The following is a 27,526-nucleotide window of genomic DNA, read 5'->3' as shown; positions in this document are numbered from 1 at the left end:
AGATTTGGGAAGGCTTTATCCACATTTGTTACAGGCATGTTGGTGACTTATGAGGCCAATACGTGACAGACATATCCGATTGCAAAAGGCACAACAGAAAGACTCCTTAGATGGTGTAATCTGCAAGACACGGTTCTTCCTGCGTTGCCTTTTCTCCTCGAGAGTGATCCTGCGTGTGTTCTCAAAGGCTTCCGCAGCGTTATAGATGCTGTGTCTCCAGGCCTCCCGATTTGAGGCCAGAGTAGACCAATTATGGTGATCAATATGGCCAAGGCTGAGATGCTGTTTCAGGGAGTCCTTGAATCGTTTCTTCGGGGCTCCTCTCTTGCGGCAGCCAGTGGTAAGTTCACCATAGAGCAAGATCTTAGGGAGACGATGGTCCTTCATCCTGGAGACGTGCCCTGCCCATCGCAGCTGTGTTCTCATCAGCATGGCCTCTACACTTGTGACTGCTGCTTGCTCAAGAACAGATGTATTGGTCATATAATCTGACCAGTGGATGTTTAAGATTGTACGGAGGCAGCGCTGATGGAAGCGTTCTAGGAGACGCAGGTGGTGGCGGTAGATGACCCATGATTCGGAACCATACAAGAGAGTAGACAGCACTATGGCTCTGTAAACACTGATCTTTGTGCTTTTCTTCAAGTGTTTATTACGCCATACTCTTTTGTGGAGTTTTCCGAAAGCACTGTATGCCTTTGCCAACCTGTTGTCTATCTCCCCGTCAATCTTACCATCAGAGATGAGGCTGCCTAGGTAATTAAACTGCTGGACTGATTTGAGCTCTGATTCGCCAATGGTGATATGGGGATGATGGAAGACTTCCTGAGGTGCAGGTTGATGGAGAACTTCTGTCTTCTTTAAGCTGACTTCCAGCCCAAAGAGCTCAGCAGCATCTGCAAAGCAGGACGTTAAACGCTGCAGAGCTGCTTCTGTGTGGGCAACAAGGGTGGCGTCATCAGCATAAAGCAGCTCCCGGACAAGATGGTTTAGGGTCTTGGTGTGGGCCTTCAGACGCCTTAGGTTGAACAGGATTCCATCAGTACAATATCGAATGTAGATACCGTCCTGATCATCAAGGTCTGCTGTGGCCCTTTGGAGCATCATGCTAAAAAAGACTTGAAAACCGTTCCACAGATTCTGCAGATTCCTCTCCTGAAACTACCTGGCAGCATATTAAAAACAGCATCCTGCAATCCTCCGAAGAATCCTTAGGGTTCTCCCTCAAGAAGACAATAGCTTAGAGTTTTATCAGACTTAATTTTTTTTCTGTTTCTTCTCAGTCTGAGTTTCTTCTTCTTTCTGTCAGTCCAGACATGAAGGTGCAACTCATGTTGGCTTTTCTGGGAATTCTGTCTGTAGGAGGATGATTTTGTGCGGTAGTGGATTGCTTTCAAGCCTGATTATTTTTATGTCATTTAGACTTATATGGCTAATTTTATGTCTGCAACTCAGAAAAGACTGAACTTCTAGTCTAGTGAAATGATGAATTTCTTCATAAGGATTTAAAATAAATATGCTAGCTGTTCAGCTAATGCAAGTCAAGGTAACTCAATTGATTTTAATGGAGATACTTCAATTTACGCTAGTCAGTCATCTGGCCAATTATGTCCTTTTGTGACAAGGACAGAAAATGGCAGAATTTCAATCTATCCTGGCTGTGACAAATGACTGGAAACACTGGGCAAAAAAATAACAGGCATTGAAATATTCTTTTTCATACACGTGAACGTGCTCTCTTTTCCAGAAAGCATATTCTTTCCTGTTAGAAAATTTCCAACTTAACAATTATAGGCAGAAACCACTAGGTGCCAGTGTTACCCAGACATCAGGAAAAGGCTTTGTCAGAAACATTAAAAACAACAAGAAAGCCAATTCAGCTAAATAAACCCTTTAAATGAAAATAAATTTTCTGCATCTTTTCGAGTAAATAAGACTGCATTAAGGGTTTTGAGATGATTACTTTTCTAAAACTAAAGGCACTAAATTGATATGCATTGACAGAAACCCACATCAAAACAACCTGATTGCAGGGTACATTTCCATCAAAAACTCAGATAAGTACACAAAAGCTGTCATGTCATCTTCAAGACCTCATGATTACACCTACAGTATCATAAGGCAGAGCCAAAGTCTGCATTTTGCAAAGTACATGCAGCTCAAACATATGGTGTGAATAGCAGTTCACTGTTAAGATGTTTTACAGGAAAAACTTTGTTCAGATCAAGTTAGAATTCACATTCCAAGCCATACTTTAAGTTTGGTTTGACCCATTGTTATATATTAGAGTTTTCATTTGAGCTCATCTCCATCACTGTCATGGTCTTCTGAAAGTTTTTCCTAAAAAAAATAGAAGTGTTCTATTTAAGGAGCTGGATCAGCTAAAGACAGCTGATTGCCTGTGCATAGGACTTGTAAATGCAAATCTCTGACTAACCTGCATTCAGCTCATTTGCAAGAGATGAATCTCACTCATTTAACTTCAGACATCTACAGTGTAACTGTTTACATCCATGCCAGTCATCCTGATTTTTTTGGTGTGCAGAAGCAGTCATTTCCTGGCTATGATTCACCTGGAGTATTTCAGAAACCTCCTTATCGTGAGATGAACTGCAAAACAAACTTAGATGATTGTTTAGCTCAAGAGAGGAATTTTACACTAAAAGTATCTTCATTTTTGTCATACTAATACAACAAAAGCAATTTTGCAATGTTTAATTCTTAGTCAAATCTCATGTTTTGCTTTTGTTCTTTCTGCAGCCATTAGACTTTGAAACAAAAAAGGCATACACCTTTAAAGTTGAGGCCTCCAATCTCCATCTTGACCATCGATTTCACTCAGTGGGTCCATTCAAAGATACTGCCACTGTGAAGATAAATGTGTTGGACATGGATGAACCTCCAGTGTTCAGCAAACCTGTCTACACGATGGAGGTCTATGAGGACACACCCGTGGGGACTATCATAGGTGCAGTGACAGCACAGGACCTTGATGCTGGCAGCAGCTCAGTTAGGTAAGAAAGCTTTTCCTCCTTCAATAACTTTCTGACAACCCAAAGTGCTACTGACAGTGAGATGTGGTGGCAAAGAGCTTAGTAAGAAGATTGAAATATTCCAAGTCTGTCACTGTAGCAGATAACTGATGCTTTGAAAAATATTGGAAAGAGATGCTCATTTGGGTGAATTATCTGGAAATATACATTAAGTACCGACAGCTTCTTATCATACTGATCATCGAAGTTACCATACACTGACATGACTTCAGAGATAATGTGTTCAGACTAAGAAAGGAAAAACAGAGTGTCTATGTGTCATGACCCACCTGTAGGAGTGTGATGTTCATTATAAGTAGTCATCAAGCTCACAGTGGGCACATGTTGGGAAACTCATGTTTTTTTGTATACTCAACTTAATTCTGGCAACCAGCCCACTGTTTTAGACTCACAGGATGTTGGCTAACAAGCACTTAAATTCTTACAATACACTTCCAAAAGAGTGGGGGCTAACAAGACCTTTATTTTGTGCAGTACACTTCAGTAAGTTCTCAATTCCCACAACAAAAGGTTTCTGCCTCAAAAGGTGCAGGCTCACAAGCCACAACACACCTCCACAATCTCCTTGCTCCCACAACAAAGTTCAGAATGGAGTATGGAGTAGAATATTATAGCCGTGCTTTGCCCTGGCAAAACAAGGGAAGAAAACAAGACAGAAAAGGGAGAGAGAACAAAGAATATTACTAGTCATTATATCCCACATTGGTTGTGTATGTTTATCCAGAGCCCAGGCAAAAAATGAGAGCGAAAGAGACAAAGAGGAAAAAGAGAGCCAGGGGACCCAATCCATGTCCTTTTATGGTTAACCTGATGCATGCCTCTCAGGTAAAGTAGATTTTTCAGCTGTTTTGTTTGTGCCTGTGCAGGCAGCCCTTCTCCAGGAAGTGAGTTGAGGCAGGACTAAGCACAAGTCTCAAAGTGGAGCAGGAAGATGGTTCAGCACAGAGTTGCCCCACCTCTGCAGGACCCTTTCCTCCGATCACACTTTTCCTGTAGCAATGCTCAAAGTGTTTGAGACAAAACACGCTTAGATCTGGGTCTTCCACATAAGTGTCTCTGAAGTACAGTAGTGGAAAAGGAGGCCGTATGTGCTATACGTATGTGCTAAAAGGAGACCTCAGTGGGTGACAGTAAGCATTGCCCCTTTCACAAGAACCACTTACCCTCTACATCTGGCAAAGAACAAATACTCTGACAAATAATTGTCATATATGTCTTGGCTGAGGCTGTGGGGCTGTAATTGCTTATCAACATGACTGTGTTCAGCATAAGTAAACCCTACCTGGAAGACCTCTCATTTACTGGTATAGCTTATTTTTGTGAAATAAAAGGGTGAGGGGAGCTGTTATACAAATGTAATATATTGATTTTGCTGACCTATTTACAGACACATTAGAAAGATTAAAGTGAACCAGAGTCACGTACCAATAAGGAAGCTCCTATGTAAGATGTAGGCAGTCATTACACATACTTCCAGTACCAATTCATGCTGGGCCTACCTGACTTCAGGAAACACTTTTATCCCCAGATAGTCATGAGGTATATTGCAGACATAATGCATGTCATCAATCTTTAAATATCAATATTTATCAAATGCGACTATGATGGAACAGGAAAATACCACTAGTGTCTACCAGGTGCCTACATATTCATGTATATTTAATTACAAATTGAATTTGTACTTTTTTAATCCATGTTTATTAATTATGTGTATTTTGGCTCACCATGTATGTTCTCAAGATATAAAATAAACATGATAGTTGTAATCATATGCAAAAATTTAACATATAACACTGACCGTTTAACTCCTGCTTTGTCAATTCACTGACAAATTTTGCTTAAAACTATTATTAATTTTGTTTGTTTCACTTTTTTTTTTTATAATAGCATCTTCTATTTTTTTAATATAGAAACTTATTTGTCCATGAATCTGTGACACATTGCTTCCCTGAAAAAGGATCAAAACCTTCTCTAACAAAGACTGAAGTGGGAACATTTTTCCCTGGTGGTAGTCTATGAAAATAGCCCCAGTGAAGTCAATATTCTGTTGAAAACCATACTGTCTTGCGACAAGATAGCAAGCCTTTAATCATATAGTTGAGCAGTTTTTCGTATGACAGCAGAATCATTTGGATGTATAACCACTCCTCAGTGAGGAGTGTTTTTATTTCACAAACCCTCCTAGGAGTCTCAAGTGCTTTTTACTGATTCTACATATGCAACTACACAAGAAAAATAATAGTCTCATGATGATTTATCCATATACTGTGCTCCCTGGAATATTAAGGGATCCATTTTAAAGTGTCCATGTCTACCTTTTTTTAATCCCGAAATCCCTACTTCAGTGTGCAAATGTTCATCTACAATTAAAAGATCAAGAATATTATAAAATACCCCTACATTTTTGTCTCACTGCTCTACTTGCTGACCCCTTACACTGAGAAACTACAGAAGTGCTCCCAGGGTCACCTTTATGAACCAATTAGGCTGGTTCATGCCCACAGAAAAACATGAACTACATCCCAGTATTACCAATTTCTCAGACAAACGGGTTCCTACCCAGGAGTAGGGCACATATTGAATTTGGTGGACTTTGTAGGGAGAGATGTTGCTTTAAGGAGAGAGATGTGTTCTGGTAAGCCAGTTGACATTCTGAGAAGATTAAATTGGAAACCTCTACATGCAGCTCTCTTCTGACCTTGTAAGACCCCTTATTTCTACGAATTTTCATGTTTCAATCCTGAAAAGTCTTCCTTGGCTCTCATTTTTTGATCATAATAATTCACATGATCATAATGATTCGTAATAATATATGTGACTCTCTGTATGCAGCTTGATCTCCAGCTCTTTGAAATGAATGATAAGATTCTTATTAACTTACTGGAACTCTGACAATGCACTATGTTCTGGGAAAACCTACTTGTATCTAAACATGGACTAGTCCAAGCAGAACAAGAAATTATATGCAATTGTTAGTTACTGATGTATTAGTATTCAATATTCTATAAGTTTTATATCCTCTAAATGAAAAAAAAAAAAGAAAAAAGTACATGACCATAGGTTAGAAGAATGCAAATTAATCTGAAAGAGTTGCATGTAATTGCAAGTTCTTAATGTACCTTAACCAATTATGCTTTGTCAGCTGTTTAAAATATAGATCATCTCATAGATGTAAAGAATAACTCCATTGGTTTCATCCTATTTCAAAGGAGTCCAAGCAACTTCTGAGTAAATATTCTCTCTAAACAAATGTGGAAAAGCAGGTCATGTTCTTTGAAGCCACAGTCCATACAAATTACTGGGTGGCACAGTTTCTCATTTTCTCTGAAATGTTTTCCTAGAGCAGTTTGGCTATTAAGGTGTCCATAAAAAAAAAAAAAAAAATCAAGAGTCTGCCAAACAATAAAGACTGTGATAAAATCTGTACTGTATGCAACAGAATGCAAAATTCCAGATAATGAGAGAGTTTAGAACAGTTCAGATGAAAGGAAATGATGCTAGTTCCAGCAACTAAATCCATGTTATCAGAAATAAACTTTAGGTCTGTTATGCTAGATGCATCAGGAAGGGGGAGGTAACAGCTAAGAATGAAGACTAGATTCAGCTGTTAGAAAAAGAAAAATGCTTTGCTGAAAGACATTGAAAATGGCAAGGGTTATATGATTTTTCTCTTTTCTCCTGTTGCTAGTATCAAATTTTTGGACAAGTCAGGAATTTTAAAAGGCTTGTTTTGTAGGATGATATTTGCTAGAGATGTTGAAGTGAAAGGGCACAAAGCGCACATTCAGTAATGAACAGGAAATTAAACACAAGGAGAAAAGGGGCCACAGGTATTCAACACCTGCAAGGGTGACTGGCTTTGAAGCTTTTTTGGAACATTACCTCAATGCACCTAATTTTCAAACTGTGTTAAATCTGGAGTTTATATGTCTCAGGAGATCTATTCCCATTTAATCCATAGTGCTTCAAGAAATGTTTGGCATGCAAGTTAAGGTAAAGCTCTATGTACTTTGTGGCCATTAAAATCCCAAAACACTTGTAAAAAAAGCACTGATCTCATGTTCTTCTCAGACATCTCTAGTCAAAACAGTTCAAAGATGTCTATGAGGAAAAAAGAACAGCTGTCTTGTAGTATGTTATAATGTATGTAATTTGTAAATATGCAAATTTTTAGCAAAGATCCTTGTACTTCTGGTAGAAGGGGTTTTAAGACTTCCTAAAAATCACTGCTATATGTGTCCATACAGCATGAATGCTATAGACAGAGTTGTCAAAATAACAAGAAATTGCAAATGGAGGCCAACACTGAGTTACTCGCAGTCCTTCCTAGAATAGTGAGCTCTGCCTAATAGTGTGTGAGAAGTTCAACTTTGCTCTGAAAACTCTGAAGCTGTCAGAATTCTATGGAAATGATCTTCGGGCACAAAGTATAAAAGAATTATTGTTCCTGATGTGAATCCCAGATATGACTCCAATTACAATGAGTTCCATATTCTGTGCCACAACACTACCCTTCAGATCTCTGCTTGACTCGGGAGTTTTGCCTTATGAACCAAAAGAACCACTCAAAGCAGGAAAGCTGTGGGGACTATGCATTTTCTTGACCAAGTCCAGAGTCATGAAACAGTAATATAAAAGTAAAAGGCCATATGCACTAGTCAGTCCTTCCCTCAGTATCTTGGGGATAAGACTCTATTCCCAGCATGTGCATCCAAAGGAAAAGCCTTATTTATTTTCTAAACTAGTTCACAACCTTATCTTAATGTACAAGCACAAAAAAGATGAATTACAGTTAAATATGTAAGAGTTTGAACTTTCAATCCCATATTTATTCTGACATTTTTTGTGCATATACTTTTTCAATTTACTTTTTCTTCAAAAAAGAAAAATTCTATCCTGTGGCATCAAAATCTATTTTATAGTTGTATACATACATAGAAAGTCTGGGACATCTAGTTCCAGCATCTCTTCATTTAATAACAGATTAAGTGATAGCTATTTTTCTGTCTATGGTATCATGCTGAAGGAGAACAGGGTGCTTTGCCAGTTGGTTTCATGCAGATAAAAGATGGTGGAACTCAGGAATTTTGGTTCTTTTTTAGCTGCTCTGATGACTTTTACACACTTCTTGTTCTGTTATGTGCTCTCAGTTTCTGTTGCAATATTAGCTATACTCCATCCCTTGCCTTTTATGAAGTGCCTGTAACCTCCACTGCTTTTAAGACCTCTTTTCCAAATTCTGGTTTATTCAGGTTGTCCAGTTTAAATCCCTGCACCAGTACCTCTCAGTTTCAGCTGCAGATGCCTTACTATACTTTTCAGTCCTTCTACCAGCCCACTGTTTTCTTGGATCTCCTATGCTCTCTCAAATAGCAGTCTCCTATTCCATAGTCTTTCTTTCTCTCACAACCTGTTTCTGTATTTTTCCTCCTGAACCATCTCCCATTATATTCATTGGTGTTCTGCTCTACTCTCTTCCTTTCTTCTGTGGAAGAAAGACTATCTTGTGATCTCAGTGGCTTGCTGTATTTTTTTCTCTTTGTCCCAATTACTTTATCTTCTTTCTAGAACTGTAGAAACTAGGCTTGTATCCAAAACTTTCTCTGAATCCTAAGGTGTATATTTGGCAGACACATCTGCTCTTTCCTCACCATCTTCTCTACTTTCAGTTCTCATTTGGCTTTGTAAACACTAAGCTACCGTATACACAACAGCAGCCTTATCTACCCACCTTACAGCAAAGCTGAAATTTATATAAGGCAGTGAACTCCTACTTCCTCTTCCTGTTCTCCTCACTTTCTGATTCTTCCTCTGTTCTCTGTTTTCTGGCTCTTAGACTTTGTCTTCATGACCTCAGGCAGTTGCATCCTCCACTCCACTGTCCTCTTCTTGTAAGTTCTTACCCATATTATCCCATGAACTGCTCTGCCATTCTCTGGGTTTGAATGAGCTGTCTTTCCTTCTCAGCAACTGGGTGTTTTTAAGGGACTGAACAGAAAGGTCAGTTCTCTTTAAACACAAGGAAGGAAAAGCATTCTCTTCTGTATATAAATTGTCCTTTAGAAGAAGCTTTTTTCTAGCAGAGTCACAGCACAGTCAGTCTCTGCTTTATCTTTACCATGAAACAAGATATGAATGACAAATTATTATGGTAATCCTCTTCACGGTAATTTAAATTAATACATCTTATTTCACATTTACAATGGCTTAGATGCATGCAAGCAGGCAACTACCACAGCTCAGCTGGCAAGTAGCTCAATTGTATCAATTCCAGATCTTTGGTACCTCGATTCCAGTGATCAGCTTGGAGCTACTAAAAGAAGCCACTACAAAACGAGTGTAGATTTGTTTTAGCCTTAGTCTTAAATGTATATACTTAAGGCTGAAGAGATCATACATGATTCTTCACTGGGGAAGGTAAATGTACTGTCACATTAGCCCTCTGTGATGCTGCAGCAGGTTCACTTTAAACAGTCAGAGACTTGAGTTAAAAACTCTTCTTTGTAATTTTGGGACACATGCAGACTGATCTTTTGATCTGTATGGGTTTTCTCAGGACTGACAGGAACATGGAGCAACTTTCTAACTTTCTGGCACAAGTTAGAAAGACTGCATTAGAGAAAAATCAGACCTTTCCCCCAAAAAATTGGAAGGATTCATTTGACATGCATAAATTTTCCTAGATAATACCTGAACTTGAATCATGAAATATTATTTCCTAAGTCCAGCAAGTCAAAAGCAACTGAAAACAAAGACTAAAATTGTGAGAGCCCAGTAACCTTTATTTACAGTCAGTTATTCATCAACTTACTGCAGCTTGTGAAAAACAGCAAGTGATCTTCAGTTGGCATATGCAGTCATATTACGCTATAAAACATCAGTCAGGAGATTGAACTAAAATAGACGTGTAGACCCAAGAAGTTTATGCACTGCAGCTTTCTGTGAGTAGCCTGTTTGGGAGGGAAATGGATACTGAAAATCAAGTGTGCATTGAGATCCAAGGCAAAGAATAACTTGGCAGGGGAAGCTTTCAAATCAATTGAGAACAGCTAGGTAGCTAAAGTGAGCGGAAAGGAACAATATGGCCATAATAGTTCTGGGTTTACTTCACAGTACTTTTACCACTAGTGATGTGATTTTACAAAGCCAGTTCTCATCCCAAAGGCACACACTGTAATTTTACTTTACCTCAAATAATAGTCTTCCTGATTTTTGATCAAGAAGTCTTATTCCAAATTTCACCAGCAGTGGATTTCTCAAGCATTCTAGAAAGCAACTGTGAGATTAAAACAGAGCTTTAATGGCTGCAACCATATCACCTCAATCAGTGAACCTCTCAGGGCTTGACACAAAGAGAATTATGAGGGGTCAGAACTAAAAACAATGTCTAAGAAAAACTTATGTGCTGCGTGTTAGTTGGTTATTCTGCACATCGGTACACATAGTCGATCCTGAAGCCATTATATTTAAATAATGGTTGCATATAGAATTTCTTATATATTTGTGTGTTTTTTCTTTTTCTTTGCTGTCAGGCTTGTAAATCAAGTTTAAACAACAGGGGTTTTGAGAGTTATACAGTTTTTGGGATCTATGTGTTTGGACATTTCAGTCACATTCTGACTTCAGATACAAACGGATCTTAGATATTTCTACTTTTATTGTGTCCAGTTCTGGGCTTCTCAGTACAAGAAAGACATGGGCATACTGTGAGGAGCCCAGAAAAGGACCAAGAAGATGATGAAGGGACTGGAGTATTTCTTCTTTGAGGAAAGGCTGAGAGAGCTGGAACTGTTCAGCCCATAGAAGAGAAAGCTCAGGAGGGTCTTAACGGTGCATATAAACACACTTAATAGCACACATAAGAGCACTTCAAGGAAGGCTACCAAGCAGATGGAGACATCCTCCTCTCAGTGTGCCCAGGGACAGAACAATAGGCAATGGGCACAAACTAAAACTGGAGTTTTCCTCTGAACATCAGGAACAGGAAACGCTTTTTTTGCTGAGAAGGTGACCAAGCACTGGCAAGGCATCCCAGGGAAGCGGTGGAGTCTGTCTCTGGAGATATTAAAAAAATATTTGGATATGGTCTGGGACAACTTGCTCTAGGTGTTTCTCCTTGATCAGGGGGTTTGAATCAGATAACTTCCAGAGTTTTCTGTCAGCCTCCACCCTTTTGTGATTCTGCATCATCCCTCTTTACTAAACCGGAACAGAGTGTGTGGCAAATACTGGCAGAGGATCATCTGTGATGGCTAAAAAGACTGCTATCAGCATTCACTTATATATTAAGTCTACAGAGTTATAGTAACAGACTATGTTAGGAAATAAATCTAAAAATATTGCAAAGGAAACAAAGTACAGAAATTCCACCTCAGATAGGAAGAGAGAGGAGCCAATTTTAGAGGCAAATGATGGGACGTGATGTGGCTCAGGTAAGACCATCAGCAGGCAGATAAGAGCAAGGAGGTGCCTATTCCACGAATTTTCCTGCTGCTGTAACGGTCTAATAAAGCTATCACAATCTCAGATATAGAGGTAAAAACTAGAATGATTTATTGAACACGCAAGTGCTATTTAAGTCTTGGAGGCTTATATGCTAATGAGGAGGAAGGGTTATTCCAAACAGGGGTTCCCACAATGTATTAGCATTTCCAGTAACAGAGGTGACATAAGGGGAAAAATGGATTTACGTTTCTCTGGGATAAAGTATTTACATTTTGGGGAAAAAGGTTTGATATTTCCAGTAAGCAGGGTTACATTGGGGAAGGGTGATCAGCTTTACCAGAAAGAAGGATTTACACAGGGAGGGAGAAAACAATGGGATATCTGATAGCATCATGCAAAGTCTCTCTACATCCTGCTGGGGGAGATCAGGACAATGGATCTTGTCTGGTCTTTTAGATAATGTTTTTTTCACCAGCCTCTGTGGCCCAAGGTTTTCTGTTTAATCCTAGCAGTTCCTTTTCTGCTGTTATTAGAATTTCTGACTGCAACATGCTGCCCTCATGAAATCCATAAAACCTTTGAAAAGGTGACTTCATACTTACACTGATCTCTGCAGATTCTGCGCTCCTTGGTACATGCAGAGGATTGGGGAGGAGAAACAAAAGAGGAAAATGCAGCAGCTCCTGCAGCATCAATGTCCTAAATAATCTCTTATTTTATAAGTGCTTCATCAAAACAGATTCAAAGCAGCACAATGAAGCCTCCAATTCCTGACTTCAGTGTTTCCTCTTGCAGATGCAGCTGATAAGCCAAGTGAGTCCCAGCTGATGATCTAAGCAAGCAGTAAATCTTTTACTGTGTGCCGCAGTTTTCTCTAGAGTCAGCATGATTACTTTATTTGTTTTTCCCTTTGATTGTCTCAGCATCAGCATTTTACTTCAGCTTTTTTAATGGGTAAAAATATAAAATATTTGTTCAGATTTTGATATCCAGAAGACATAGAACAGAGCTAATATTTGCATGATGCAAAAGAAAACAATCAAATATCATTCCTATTGAATATATGCCAGTAGGCCAGCTCTCCTCCATAGTATCTATGCTACTTATTGCCTTTGCACTTTATCAGGCAAAGAATTCCAGGCCAGGTGTAGGAGCAGAGGCCCAGAAAGCATATCTGTCTTATTCCGTGGTGTTTGGGTCAGATGCACCCAAGTGCAAAATAGTTTAAACTTCTACTGAGGCTGACTATCTGATGGAGTTATTGCACCTGCTTTCCCTCTCTCAGCTTTCTTAAGGGTTGAGATATCCACTCAGAATTATTTGCTCTGTCATCTATACTCTGCCCATTTGTAGAGATATTGATAGTCATCCAGACATCCATCTCAGCATGCCTTTTCCCCTAAATCAGCAAAGCAGGAGCCCTGCTCTGCTCTTTACAAAATGTGAGATGTGCTCTCCATTGCCTGGGTACCTTGGTGAGTGCAGGTTCTTCATGCTATGGGCAGGATGAAGATCGAAAGAACAGACCATGGGTAGCACTGCAGAGGGTAAATGTATACCTTTCAAGATTAGGCTGAAATGGTGTTCGGGGTCTACAATTTGTGGTGCTGGTAGAGAAAGTACTCTACTGTTTCTCACCATAGCAGTATTGACTGCTAAGCCTGGAATGAGGGGGTTAAGTCCAATGTGCCTTCTGCTGCTGCTCACAGTCCAAACAACTGAGACTTAATTAAACTACAGGACAAAGATTTCCCTCTGCCTGTCTTGCAATTCTGCCTGCTCAATGAGGCAGGAAAAATGATACTGAGACTGAATAAAAACAATGCGTTTTCCAAATGACAACAGCTTTTGATAAGATACTCAGCTGGTAATGAGAAATACAGAGCAGACAATGGAGCTGACTGGAGGGTTTGATAAGGAAATGAACAAAACCTTTAAAAGCAGAGGGAGGAGAAATCACAGGAACTTGTAGACAGGTACAACTGGCAGTTTGGAAGGAATGATAACTGAGCTGCAGCACATTTTAATTCCTGTATTACCTAGAGTGTTTTACTAAAATTCTTATGTAAGATTTATAAGGCTTATGAAAAGTTTAACAGTTTCCCTCACTTGACTCTGACCCATCATTAGTCTGGCTGTCTGCAGCCAATGCTTCCCTGTCAATTAATTTGGTATAATGGTTGATTTTCTCCAAAGGAGCAAAGTATAATTTATTTGCACTGATACTACTCATTCCAGATCAGGTAAGCTACTGACTGCTAAAATCACTAACCCTTCAACCTCCTTATTAAAAGCACAGAAGTATGAAGCCATGTACAGACCACTGTGAACCCAGTCAAGTACTACGCAGAAGACTCAAACTGTTATTTTTTCATGTGGGAGACCAAATGTTGTATGAAAGGCATGAAAATTATACGGATGGAACACTGACAAGAAGTGTTCGTACTTTCTCCCAAAGTGTAACAATTCCTCAGTCCTTCTCTTAAACATCACTACCTGATGTCCAGTATAGACAAGACTTGCAGTGGGAAGGCTAGGGTGCAGCACACAGGATATCAGTCTGAGAAATTATACTGCTGAACTCCTTTGGAAAAGGGGACAGAGACAACATCTTGTTTTGGCTTCTGTCAAAAGAATCTCCATATTCTCTGCTTTTTAAGCCAAAATATTTTAATTAATACAAAACTCTCCTATCTAAAAGACTAGATACATTACCTCAGTGAGATCTTCAAAAACCACTCAGCCTGGACATTTGTAACAACTTTACATCAGTGCTAAGTACCTTTGAAAATACCTACAAAATCATAAAGAAATATGGGGATTTGATTGAAATACTGAAACAAAAATAATTGTAAAAATGACAGAAACATTTTAATATGTTAATAAATTGAGATCTGTATTTATTTTTAGGTGTGGAAAGTGTGATGTCATATAAAGACAATTCTGCCACTTATCCACACCACATCCATCACCACACAGGCACCTCTAGTTTTTGATATCTTGGAACGAAGCAATGCCACTAAGACCTTTCTACCTATGCTCACCTTGTTGGTTTTGTGTTATTATATGACAGTAAAGCAACTACACTGGTTGCTCATTTTTGGTTGCATCTGAATATGCAACATTGAGACATTAATTTCTTAGCATCACACTTGAGACAGTTTTCAATACCAGTTCGGCTAGTGCACCTGACCAGTGACTCAATGTGTGAAACAGCTTAGGTTAGAAAGCAGCTGAAACCAAACTACTTTACAAACTGTCCCTTTTCATTTGAAAAAGAAATCACGTTTAGGAGAACTACAAGACTAGAACTGATTGGAAACAGGAAGGGAGGTCAGGATAGGGGATAATCACTTAACCTGGAACAGCAGCAGAGGTCCTTCTGTGACTGTGCCTATCTGGGTCCGTTAGGAGAAATGTCATGTTAAGGTTTAATGGCAATAGTTAGATAACAGTGACTGGAGGTGCTGGTTCCTTTTCACACTTTAGCTAGAGCTGATTTTTTGTCTGTTGAGCTTTTTTGTTTGTTTGCTTGTTTATGGTTTTTTCCCTCCATTTCTAGTATCCCCCTTGGAAAAAAAAAAGTATTTGATATTATTATGTATTAGCATGGGTAGGCTTATTCTGAGATCCAGCTGGTATTCCCGGGATTACCAAAAGGATACAATCTGACAACAAACCAGTGAAAGTTTCCTTCTGTTTGACCTCTAACACCTCAGCAGTGTTCTGAAGATATTCAGCAAAGGTACAGAAAGTTTCTGCTCCCATTAAGGGAGATGGCTTAATAAATTATTTAAAACATATAAACGAACAAACAAAAAAAGGCAACCTAGCAGAACAGCATCTGCCAATTAGGAACGTTACCATGTCCTTTACATTTTTTGGTTAATGACAGGAAAATTTTACAACAAAACTTCAGATGTTATTTTGCTGTTGTTAGGATTAGATTTTTCTAATAACTCTTAGTATGAATATATTAGATGATGTTTTTATGTGATAATTGGCAAAATTTGATCGCATTTACTTCCTCCAAGCAGAATATCTCAGTATTAAACCCAGGGTATTAAAACTGGGAGTTCTGCACTGGAGATGTCCTATTTATTTTCATTATATTAAGAATTTGTTTTTAGAATATTTTTATATTAACAGAATTTATTCAATAACAAGTACTTTTATTTTTTTAAACCTATAATATTTCATATATTGTGTGACTAATACTGTGTATGCACATTAGTTGCTGGGTTGTACAGTGTAAGGGGCACTTCCAAAATATTGTGTTTCTACTAGCACAGGACAATGTGAATGATATGCAAAGGCAGTCTGCTCCTCTTAGGCAAGTAGTACATTACACCTTATTTCATACTATCATTCTACACAGAGGACAAAAAAGATTGCTTAACATTTCTGCTCTTGTAAAACTGCATGAGACAAGTAATTTTCAAGCAATAGAAAACCACAAGAATCAGAGTCAAGGGTAATCTTTAAATCAAAAGAAGGTATGAAAAAGAAGCTAAAGTAACTCAATACTGATTCAAGTGCTGCAGCCCTGAGAAAGACTTTGGAAATTTAACTATCCTATTTAGCCCTAAAAGCAAGTAACTCAGATGACTGTATCTTTTAGCACAGGAAAATAAAATGTTTTGTTACATTTAATTATAGTTGTTTGAACTGAATGGATTCTTTAAGCACGCATGGTCTACAGGGAACTCATTTAAAGAATTCTTCATTGCACCTTTAGCAAAATCATGGCAATCTTAACTGCAATGGAAGATACAGTAATCAATAGAAGAGTTTAGCACTTACATTTGAGAAGAGCAATAAAGACCTGACTTAGTGTTTCACATATTTATGCATGTAAATATAATAGGTTTTAAACAATGGTAACTCCATGAATGGATTTACAATTGCAGGTAGGAAATTTCGCTGGCAGAATGGGATTTTGGAAGATATGTTGTTCAACATATCATATTCTCCAACTTTTTAATCTCTTTCAGGCTTGACTTGAAGTCTGAATTTTTTGTTTCTCATTGTAGGAGTGATTTTTCTGTTTTCCTACTTGTTAATAACTGCAATCTTATAAAAAACAAAAAAACTGTTGTTTTCATATTATAAAATTTTTGGAACTGCACTTTCTGATTGGCATGATAATACTGTTTTATATTTAGCAGAGTTTAACATTGCAGGGACTAATAGGATTATTTAGTGCATCTTTCTAGAAATTTCCTTTATTCCACAGTTTCTCTTACATTACCCAGTTTGGCTTTCTAATATCACGTGACAGAATTCATGTCATTCCTCTTTTGTGCAGCGTAGTATACATCACTGACAGAAAGATAGTGCTACATAACATAAATTTTCCTTTCTGAGTTTTGTCCTTCCAATTCTCTGTGCTGGACGAATTCTACCTTTCCTTTTTTGGTGTTTAAGTTCTTCAGTTATCTGTAGGCCATTATCATGTCTCCCTCTTTTCATCTCTTATCCAAGCTAAACATATGTTAGTTCTTTTGATCTTTCCTTATAACTCAGAATTCCTAGGCCAAAGAAAGTTTTCTTGCTTTTCTGTAAACTTCCTCCAATTTTTTTATATTTATCTAGTGACATGATGCCAAGGACAAAATTCTTTTGTAGAGGTGTCATATTCACGACAACCAGTTATTATGAAGAGATCTAATAATTTCAAGCCACGGCATGTGATTATTCTACTAATGAAAATTTCTTTTTGCCTTCAGGTAGTCAAATCACACCTAAAATCTGACCTGTGTTCTTCCAGTCCCTCAGCCCTTTTGCCATTCCTGTGTTAATGTTTCTTTCATCTTTCATTTAAATATATATATATATATATATACTGGATTTACAAAAAATCATAACTGATCACAATACCCAACTGAACCCTGTAAGCTGTCATTTATGTTTCTAATTGTTTTAGGTTGCTGCTTATTATTTCTGATATGATAGGTGGTATTTAACTATCCCAAGCTAGTATGGACTCTGATTTTTTTTTACCTGAAGCTCAATATTTAAATAAACCTTAAAGCGATACAGTTTAAACAAATAAATGTTACATACACAGATAGTGATCTGTCACATTACAGAAATTTATTTCATCTCTTACCTTTCTTTGCAATACTTTTCTTAAAAAAGACAATGTTTTAAGTCACTAGGTGCCAGAGTAAGGAATGTGCTTGACATCAGCAATGTGTGAGTTGAGAAAAGTTGAGATATTTTTATAAAGCACCTCTATCAACCAGGTTATTTCTCTCTCTCAAACTAAAAAAAAATCAATAGGAATTTTTGAGGAAATGTTTATTGAGTATGAAGGCACAATGACTAGAAGCCATTAACCTTCAAATACCTAATTTTGGCTGTGTTGAGCTTATATTTGCACTCCTTTTTTTAATTTGAGGGTACTTCTAGCAATGAGACCCTAAGCAATTTAATAAGAAGAAGACAAATCACTTAAGTCCATATGTTCTTAGTCAGTCTCAATTATCTTTGAGGTCCTTGGGCAATCGATCTGATATTTTACATAATACACAATGTAGTCTTCACTTAAAGGAGAAAAAATAGCAGGATATTTATCCTTTTAACGTCATCTTTGTCTTTGCCTTATGGTTGTTGTTCCTGTTTCTTCCCATAATCTTTCTCCCTCAAAGCAGAAAAAGTCTGTTTTTCTGTAAATCCTTTCATTTTCTTAATCATTTAAGGTTCATAGTGCAGAGTAGCTAATTTGCAAATATTACATTTCATACATATTGCTCATTTTCTCATTATTAACAGAACTACTTTCAGTAGTTCTCTCAAAACAGTCAATCCGAAACCTCTCAAGTGGGTAACATTAAACCAATTTCAAACACCAAAATACATCAATCATTCAGCCTGGACCAAGAAATTTGCCTTTACTTCAGTTGACTGAGTTGCTGAAATTTAGACCTGCATCGCAACCACCGCCTCAAGCATCTTCAGGGTGACAGAAGCACTTTCTGAGGGCTGCAGGCACCTCCTCCTCCCTCCACTGACCAGTCATAGGGGCTTTCCCTTTCCCCAGCGGCTGGGCAAGGATGAAGTTCTTGGGGAAGATCGGAAGGGACTGGTGACCCAAAAGAAGTGTAATTAAACTCTAAAAGAGCCCAACCATTCAAGAAACTACAGAAAGGAAGGATTTTTTTCCAATTTCATTCAGTTACAGGGAAAGATATTAAGTAAATACTTGAAATTAGAAAAAATTATGCATGGAAAAGCATAGTCGAGAACTTACTTTCTCTTCGAAATTACACTTCTCTTTATCCCACTGCATCAAGAATTTTCTCAAATCTTCAATTCTTCATTCACTGCTTGGGTTTGACATGCTTTAGTTGAAGTAATGAGATGCTTTCTAAACTTGGACTGACAGTAAAATCATTCAGAGTTTGCACAGAAAATTTGTGATATTTCTTTTCTTCGATTCACCATCTGGGTCTCCTTAAGATACAATTTCACAATAGCAATTGGAATACAGACAAGAATGTTTATCCTGGTGTAGAACAGATGATGTGGGACAACTCTGCATCAAATATAAAAATTGAAGAAATATCCCCTTCTATTTTTTTTCCCCTTTTCTTCTTTTAGAAGCCTGGTTGCAACTACTGGTCCCTATTTATGGTACAATAAAACAATAGTGAAAGCCAATAATTAAATGTTAAATGTGTTACTGCTCACTGAATTGTATGATTCCTTTCCATTTTCATGCCAATTCCTATTGCATAATGTGCTTTAATCCTTCAGATGATTTTCTGTATGCATGCTGTTGCAGCAGGAGCAAATTTGGTCTCAGTGCCTTTAGCATGACAGCGTCTCTAGGAACACGATCCATGCTTCCTTTCCCTGCTTGCCGTATGAAGGGTGTCTTTACTGTTACTGTCAGGAGTAATCTTAGGCAGATCAGGGCTCTTCTCACGCTTACCATCACTGCACCCTAACTATTGTCGGTGTTTTAGCACTCTTTGAGATCACTCCTTGCATTTTACTTCTTTGACATTTGGTCTTGATCCTCCTAACCTAGCTTTAAAGCCATCTTCTCTTCCTCTAACTTGCTTCCCTCCAACTTGCTTCCTCTAACTTCTCTTCCTCTTAGCCTGCTCATTAAATTACATGGTCATAATATCATGAAAAAGGTTAAAGAACTGCATATTCCATTTCAGATATTCAGAATTTAACCAAAGGCTCTATCTATTAATCTTTTAGTTCCAGTATCAAAAAGAAAATTTCTGGAGACAAATATTTTTTTCTCCAGGTTCATAAGTACTTCTGTGTCTCACTGGTAGTGATACGGCAGAGTTACACAGGCCTGCTTGTGCTCTTAGTTTTTAGGAGGCATGGGTATATATGGGCAAGGTATTGTAAGTCTGCCTATTTTTTAAGTCTTTGAGATCTTTCAGTTTAAAATTATGTCAAAGCAGCTTGTCTGAGACATGGATGGATGTAGCTGTCAGCTGCATGAACATTTAAGCAAGGATAAATACACTGGGGTGCCTCTGGACTAGGAATGCACAAGAGAGCACTTAGACCTTAATATGACTCAGCTTCCACCATATCAACATCATGCAGCTGAAATTTTTCTGGTACCACTTGATTCCCTGCTAGTTTTACTTTCTCTACATTTATGACATCCTCTTCAGAAGAAGACCTGAGAGTGCTGGGAACAGCTGGTGAAATCCCCATTATGGACCAATGCATAGGCATACAGGTGCATACTCTGCTTTCTGCTTAAGCATTATAAAAAAAAAAAAAACAAAACAGAGAGAAACTAAGATTGTGATATGGTGTACATTGTTATGTGCTATTATATGATTCCTCTGTTGCATTGTTGCATTGCGTCACCGCTGCTGTGTCTATTAAGACAAAACAACAACAAAAGACTTTGACAAAGCTTATAAACTTTTAATGAGGATGCACCCCTACTGTTGCCATGAAAGTGATGCCTGTGCTAGTCAGGGGAAGTCTCTCCCCCTGCTTTTTAAGGCAAAAAAAATACAAGTCAAGTCCTAAGCTTCACAGCCTCCTTAGCATCCTGCTACATCCCATTCCTTCTGAGCATGTTGTCTGTTGTCACGCATGTTTCTATAGAAGCAGCAGGACAGCTGTCCAGTTCTTTTATTCATGGTACAACAGTCTGAAGCAAATACAGTTATCTGCTCAATGGCTCAGACTTCCTGTTATCCTCACAAGGATGACCTGCTGTCACTCAACGTATTCAATAGCACTTCATCAAGCACTCTACCATCTTTTGCGCCGCAGTTAGAGTCAAAACAGTCTTCCTTACTGTCCTCCACTCTTCAAAAGGGTATGAACCCTCTTTCAGGGGAGTGCTCTCACCACATGAGGTGGTGAGCAGTCTCACCATTTAGCCAAGGTGAATGCCCATAATTCTTGGAGCTCCTAAGAAGGCAGTCTATGTTTTTGAATGTTCTGGATGAGCCCTACAGGCTTGAATCTTATAATTTTTAAACCAAATATTTCCATTCTGTCTCTTCTACTATACCTGTTCAAATGCAGCTATTTTTGAGAAAACTCAGACAATGTTAGCAAAGATATATCATTCCACACTCTCCCTGCCTTCAATAGCATAATCTGGAATACAGTTCTCTGTTAGGAAGAATATTCAGGGAGACATATAATTCAAAGTTTCTTCCCTGTCAGTGTAAATGAACTATATTAATGTTTGGTGCTCAGACCTGCCAGGTTGGCTTGTTCAGGGGTTTCTGAAAAATAGTATTGCTGAAAAAATACTGCTGTGTCAACAAGTAAGTTCTCCCTAACTTTTCAAGGAGGAAAATGCCTCTTGAGACTAGTGCAGTCATCAGTGATCTATCTGTCAGGCACTCTGAGCAGTCAAACAAACCAACCTCAGTTCTTCAAACTGCTAGACCATGACTGGAAGATCTAGACAGCTGTCCTAATACCAGTATTTTAACACTGTTCCTCTTCGTATCACAATCTAACAAGAAATGTCAGGATTTATGTCCCAGACACCTGGATTAATATCTGGAAAGTGACTGATTTTTCTGGTTGGAGACCTTTTTCCTATTTCTTCTGTTCTTGAAAGCATTTTCTTTCCATGTTGAGGACAGAGCTCAGGTAATACCATTGGCCTTCAAAATGATACCTTAAGCCCCTAATGGTTTTTTATTTTTCTAATATTTGTAAGACTTCTAAATTTTATAAGTAGGTTTTAAAAGCAGCAACCCTCCCTCCTTTGTCCTTTGTCCCTTTCCCTTTCCCTGTAGCACCCTTGTTTACACATTCCTTAACCCTCTTACCCCATTCTATGCTCCCTATATCAATCCTACTCCTGAATCCAATAGAAATGTTTAGTCTTTTGTCAAGGCAAGGCCTAGATGGTTGACAGAACAGCATATCAAGGCCTAAACCACAGAATAGGTCAAGAATTAGGTAACTGTGTACCCTTTGTGCTCTGATGATGGTGAAGATGATGAAGTAGGTGGTCCCAAAATGCACCCCAGACCCATTTTAAGGGGGTGGACCCCGGGGCGGTCCAGAGGAAAGACCACAGGGTGGACACATCTGGGATTGGATGGATGGTATCATAAAATGTAACCTCTCAGGCACGACCAGCGCGCGTCTTGTAACATCTTAGCCTTGGCAAATAAACTCTTTCTTATCTCACCCCTAATTAACTGCTCTGGAGATTCTTTCAGCACCTAAATCCCACGGCAACAGAAACATATTAATTGTTGCTGTTCTATTTACAAAAAATCTCACATTGAGCATCAGAGTGTAAAGAATGCTTTTGGGCTACAGAAGGAAACCACATTTCCTTTAGGGTCTTTGCCAAAAGTGACCTCCCCCTGGGATGTCCCAAAAATTCCCATTTGAAGACCAGCCAGCTGGGGCCCCATTCACTCTTTTATTAAGCTTTATAGACTTACTGAGGGATCTGGGAGCAATGCTATTTCCAGAGGAGATGTCTGTGAGAGGATTTTCTGCTAGGTATGTTTTCATGTGTACTATGCACAGAGAATCAATGAAAGGAGGAAGAAGGGATGCTGGTTTGCAACTTTTCTTGTAAATGTATATGTTTTAGTCAATCCATCCCTAATACTTCCTCCTACATCTTTTCCTTCTGTAGATTCTTAGAATGAGAGAAGCTGAAATAACTGGCTCTTATACCCCTAATTTAAGCATATGTGCAGTACATGGAGAGAGAAGGATAGGATGTCTTTAAAGATAATGCCAAAGTTAAAATAAATAAATAAATATACTAACAATACTAACAGTGATGACATAATAGTTTCCACAGTGTTAACACAGGTGAAGGCAATGACTTTGGAAGAATTGCTACAGTTCTGTTTTTATCGAACTGTTCAATTATTACAGATCCCATTTCCATGGAAGCCATGAGGAATTCTGCTCTTAGTATCAGCATTAGTAGTGCTGATACTTGCAGGGTTTATTGTGGACTTCGGTTCTGCTGCTGTTTATCTATAGGAATAGGCATATTGGCCTGTGCATGAAGTTAATCACCTGTGTGAATGCTTGCAGATAGACTATCAGATTATGATCCTGCAAATATTCATGCTTTAACTCCACTTCAAACACAACAGTGTTCATACTTATTATGTTTTCTGTAGTTTCAAAGCCTCCTGGTGAAAGTGGTCATCATCTACACTGTGCTTTGAATTCAGGCCTGTACTTTCTTCATGGGTTCATACTATGATGTGCAGGTTACTTAGACAAAGTTAATCTTTCTAAGGGGAAATAATAGCACAGTTACTTTCTCATGCTTTGAATTCACTTATCCGTGTGTTGCTGCATATTTCATTTTGGAAGAAATTGTAATCTATTAAACATACAAAGCCTGAAAGAGTAATTTTGCTGTTCCTGAGAGAGTATCTTAGGGTAATGATATTTCTAATAAATGGCTTATATATTTTTCATAATTTTTATGTCAACCAAATCTTGAACAATGAGTTTGAAATTACAAATGTGGGTAGACAATATTATCATATTCAAGAAAATGTGCCTGCTCAACTGTGTAAAAGGATACATGCTGCTTTCAGCAAACCATTTCTGAGGCTTTTCAGTTAAAGCGGTGAACTGGTAATGATCCCTGTCAATTGATGAAATAACCTATTTCGTCTACAGATAGGATTTTTTTGGTGATTTTGATTAAAAGAATGTCTCCAAACAAGCATGCTGTCTTTTCTTTTACTTTTTTACTGTTCAATTCTTTCTGAGCTATTGATATTCTGGACTTCCAATCAGAGATGTTTTCTTCGGGAATATGACATATACCCCTTTCTACCATTTCTTGCTTCTACAGCAGTAAACAAATACAGTGTTTATCATTACATTCTCTATACATTAATTACATAAATTACTCCCATCAGAGAACGAAATGTCAGCTTTTTTTCTTATTCTCACTGGTTTACATGCAATGAGGTGTCATAGGAATGGTTATCTAGGTTTTATGATCTAATGTACTTGTTGTTGAGTGCCATTTTGTTCTCATTGCCTACTGCTCACAAACAGCTTTCTCAATTTCATCCTGCCTAGTTTTTGAGAAATACCATCAAGGTATGAGGAGACTAACAATGAAAAAGAAATTAGCTGGTGGAAACTGCATCAGAAAAATTATTATTCTGTTATGACTAAAAGCAGTAGCATCAAATGTGAAAATAGACTTTCAAATTAATTAGCATTTTAAGGGAAATGGGTTTGGGATAGTTATCAGACTGTTTTTAGACAGTTATGTTTACAAGTGCATCTCCGCTTTTTATTAATTCCTTGCTAGAGAAAAATGACAAATGAGTACATATTTTTCAGTTTTAAACCTGTTCTATGTTCATACTTGACAAATAAAGGCTTCAGAAAGAAAAACACACCCAAAGGTGTTGCCCTCACAGGTCCAGTGAAAGGTGACTATTCTTCCCAAAGGTAAAGAGCTTTTTTTTCATCCTATATATGTGGGAATAAGCATAATCTTCTTCATCTCTCATGCGGTGACCCTGCTAATATCCTTTAGGTGAGGGACCTTTGAGTAGACTGTGCCAACAGCTTGTATACATCTGCTAGGACACCTCTTTGCAAGCCAGTGAGGTTGTGTCCAGCCTAGTGCAGCTACAGATGGATGTAAAGAGACCAGAGCTGACATACTCTTCATTGCTGTTCATAACTCAAGCACTATTTCTCATACCTTTTCTTCTTTTCCCTCTAAGCCTATCTAGTGCTTTCTAAAGTGGCTGGTGTAAGTGATCAGGGTCACAGATGCGGATCAACTTTTTGGAACCTCAAAGTTTTCAAATCATCTGAACACTAGAAGAACTAAATCTTTTATTATATCCCATTTCCCCTTGAGCATTCCAACTCTGAAAAAAAGAAATAAACAAATCATTCTTTATTGTCTTTTTCCTGCAAGGAATGTAATAGCTGCGAAGAGAAAAATAACAAAACTTGAGAAGGCTACACTGCTGCTGTGACAAATGAGTAATCTTTGCACATTTGCATATACTTACTTTAATATTTTTCACATACAGATACTTCATCGATTGGAAGAATGATGTGGACAGCTACTTTACAATAGATGCTACTGAAGGAACCATTGCTACCAATGAATTACTGGACAGAGAAAGCACAGCACAGTACAATTTCTCTATAATTGCAAGTAAAGTTAGTAAGTATGACACAAACTGAATTAATATGCTAATGTGGTATTTTTTTTTCAGAATGTAGTGCTCACACATAAATATAATGTGAAGAGTGCATGTATTTCCAGGAGCTTATTTAAGAAGATTCAATAAGTATCATTTTGCCGGACTCCTTGTGAGTCTAAGTGTGATGTTCAAACAGTCTTGTATTGAGAGGTTTTTCTAGTAGACCTCATGTAGGTGCAGTTGCTTCAGAAGCTGAAAACCATTTTGTCAGCATGAAGCTTATGAGGAGCTGTATGGAGGCCTATGGAGGATTTCTGATTTTGTAGTTCACTCCACATGAAATTAGGTTATTCAAGAAACAAGTCTGTCAATGTGCTTTTTGAAGGCAGACAAATTCTGAGTTATTTGATTCTCAAATAAAAAGTACACTAAAATTGAGTCAAGATTTAATGCCCTAAATTAATTCATCTGTGTGCTGCATCTCTGTTCATCTGTTCATCTCTCTGCTCAAAATATTATACCTGACTCCTTCTCTTCTTTTCTTATGTGATTTGTGGTGGAATATTTTCATTTCTTATTTTTGTGTCTTTTGCATAGCCCTTTTCTTTATATATAAGAAGTCCCTTCTTCCACTATATTATTTAGCTGCAACTTGCTTCATTGTCATCCTTCTGTGTAGTATTCCTCGTTCATGGTCCTGTCAAACTGAAATCCTCCTAGATGTTTCCCACCCTTTGATTGCAAGTCTTTTGGTGACTTGGCAGTTGTGTAAAGGTCACAGAAGTCTTTCTGTTGACATCAACAGGCTGTAGAAGAGGATCCAGTTGTATTTCTGACTCATTGTCTGTTGTTTGTGAGTCCAAAAATGCAAGTTTCTATAGCAAAGAACATGTTTTCCCCAATGCATTGCTTGACTGAGTCTTCAAAAAGTAATACATGCTACTAACAGGAAGAGGGAGATTTTGAGAAAAGAGAAGGTATATATTATTTCAGATAAAAAAAAATAAATTCTCAGTTGTAGTTATCTCAAAAAGAACCATGGGGTCACTCCCTGGAAAGCAAAAATACAATGACAACACCAACCAAATGAACCATTTGAATTTTGTCCATGGCTTGGAAAAGACATACACTAACAGAGAAGACTAAACTGTCACAAGTGATTGAGTTCGTGGAGATATGTGTGCATGTGTATATTCACAGAAAGTCCAGCAAAGCTGTAATTTGTTTCCAGAGAAACTGAAAGGCAGGTAGGTGCAGAAGGAAGATTTCGTAATGGTCTATGTTTCAGTAAAGCTTAAGTATTTAGATTTAGTGGTAGACAAAGGACATTTGAGATTTGTACATTTTTTTTCCGGTAGTAGGGCATCAGTTTTAGTAAACTTGATTTAAATCTGTTTATTATTCTCAAAAGTAATTAAAGCTATCTAAAACCTTGAAGTTTATTTGCCTGTGTACCTTCCTGGTACATAAATATCTGTATGATATTTAAGTAAAGCTGTAGCAAGTAGTAAATATTATGAAATTCTAAATTTTAACAATTGCCCAGTTAAGAGTCTACACCTAAAACATATTTGTGATTCATTGCAGCATACCTCAAAATATTTATATATTGGCCATTATCTGTAGCACTAAAAACAATTGCTATACCTATACTATACCAGTAATTGGCAAAATTTTGGAGGATTCGAGGTATGGTAACTGTCAAAACTTTATGTGCAGATGTCTGACTAAGAGCACAGAAATAAAGGCTGAGGTCTGAGGCATGAAACACTGCACACAAGCCAAAAAGGTTAGAGAGAAGAAAACATTTGAAGAAAAAGAGTGAGGGGAAATTACTATATTTGAAGAATTTTTACTATTAAAAAAATTGCCACTTGTTCAGTGCTGACATAGAAACACTGAAATTGTCATCTCTTATTATGAAGAAAGTGCACTGAGCAGTGCCTTAACATATACATGACTGCATAAGGAAGGTGGCCCAGTATTGAAATTAGTTTCATCAGCTTTCCTCAGGGACACTATTGTAACTGAAGTATTTTCACTTCTCTAGGACCTTATGATATCTATAACATATCCTTATATAATAAGGATAAATAACCGGACTTGAAACTAGTAGTATTCATATTAAATTATATTTTTCAAAAAACTTATTGCTAAAATATGCATTTTGTTTTCTCATTGTGAGAGAATAGCAACAACAACCCTTCCCACACCTTTTAGACACATCCTACTGGTCATTCTTTAAATTATCTTTTCTTGGATTGGCCAATTATAAACAAAGTCCACCAGCTTTATCCCAATCAAGTCAGAGAGAAAAATAAATTAAATTGGCTTTACCATCATTCCCGTATGCATGGGAAATAATGCCAAGGTCATCAG

At 37.8% G+C, this 27,526-nt stretch overlaps 1 protein-coding gene across 4 annotated transcripts in view; it reads left to right on the top strand.

The window, feature by feature from the left end:
• Window positions 1-27,526, top strand: part of CDH12 (cadherin 12) — a 532,655-nt gene that overhangs the window by 488,165 nt on the left and 16,964 nt on the right. For all 4 annotated transcript variants that reach the window (XM_032704956.1, XM_032704962.1, XM_032704979.1 and 1 more), the window contains 2 exons: window positions 2,761-3,014; window positions 25,031-25,167. In XM_032704956.1, coding sequence (XP_032560847.1) covers window positions 2,761-3,014; window positions 25,031-25,167 — 391 coding nt within the window. The remainder of the gene's footprint in view (window positions 1-2,760; window positions 3,015-25,030; window positions 25,168-27,526) is intronic.

Source organism: Chiroxiphia lanceolata, chromosome 1, assembly GCF_009829145.1.
Source record: "Chiroxiphia lanceolata isolate bChiLan1 chromosome 1, bChiLan1.pri, whole genome shotgun sequence".
NCBI lineage: Eukaryota > Metazoa > Chordata > Aves > Passeriformes > Pipridae > Chiroxiphia > Chiroxiphia lanceolata.
The sequence above is the reverse complement of the archived record's forward strand: the minus strand, read 5'-3'. Positions and strand labels throughout refer to the sequence as shown.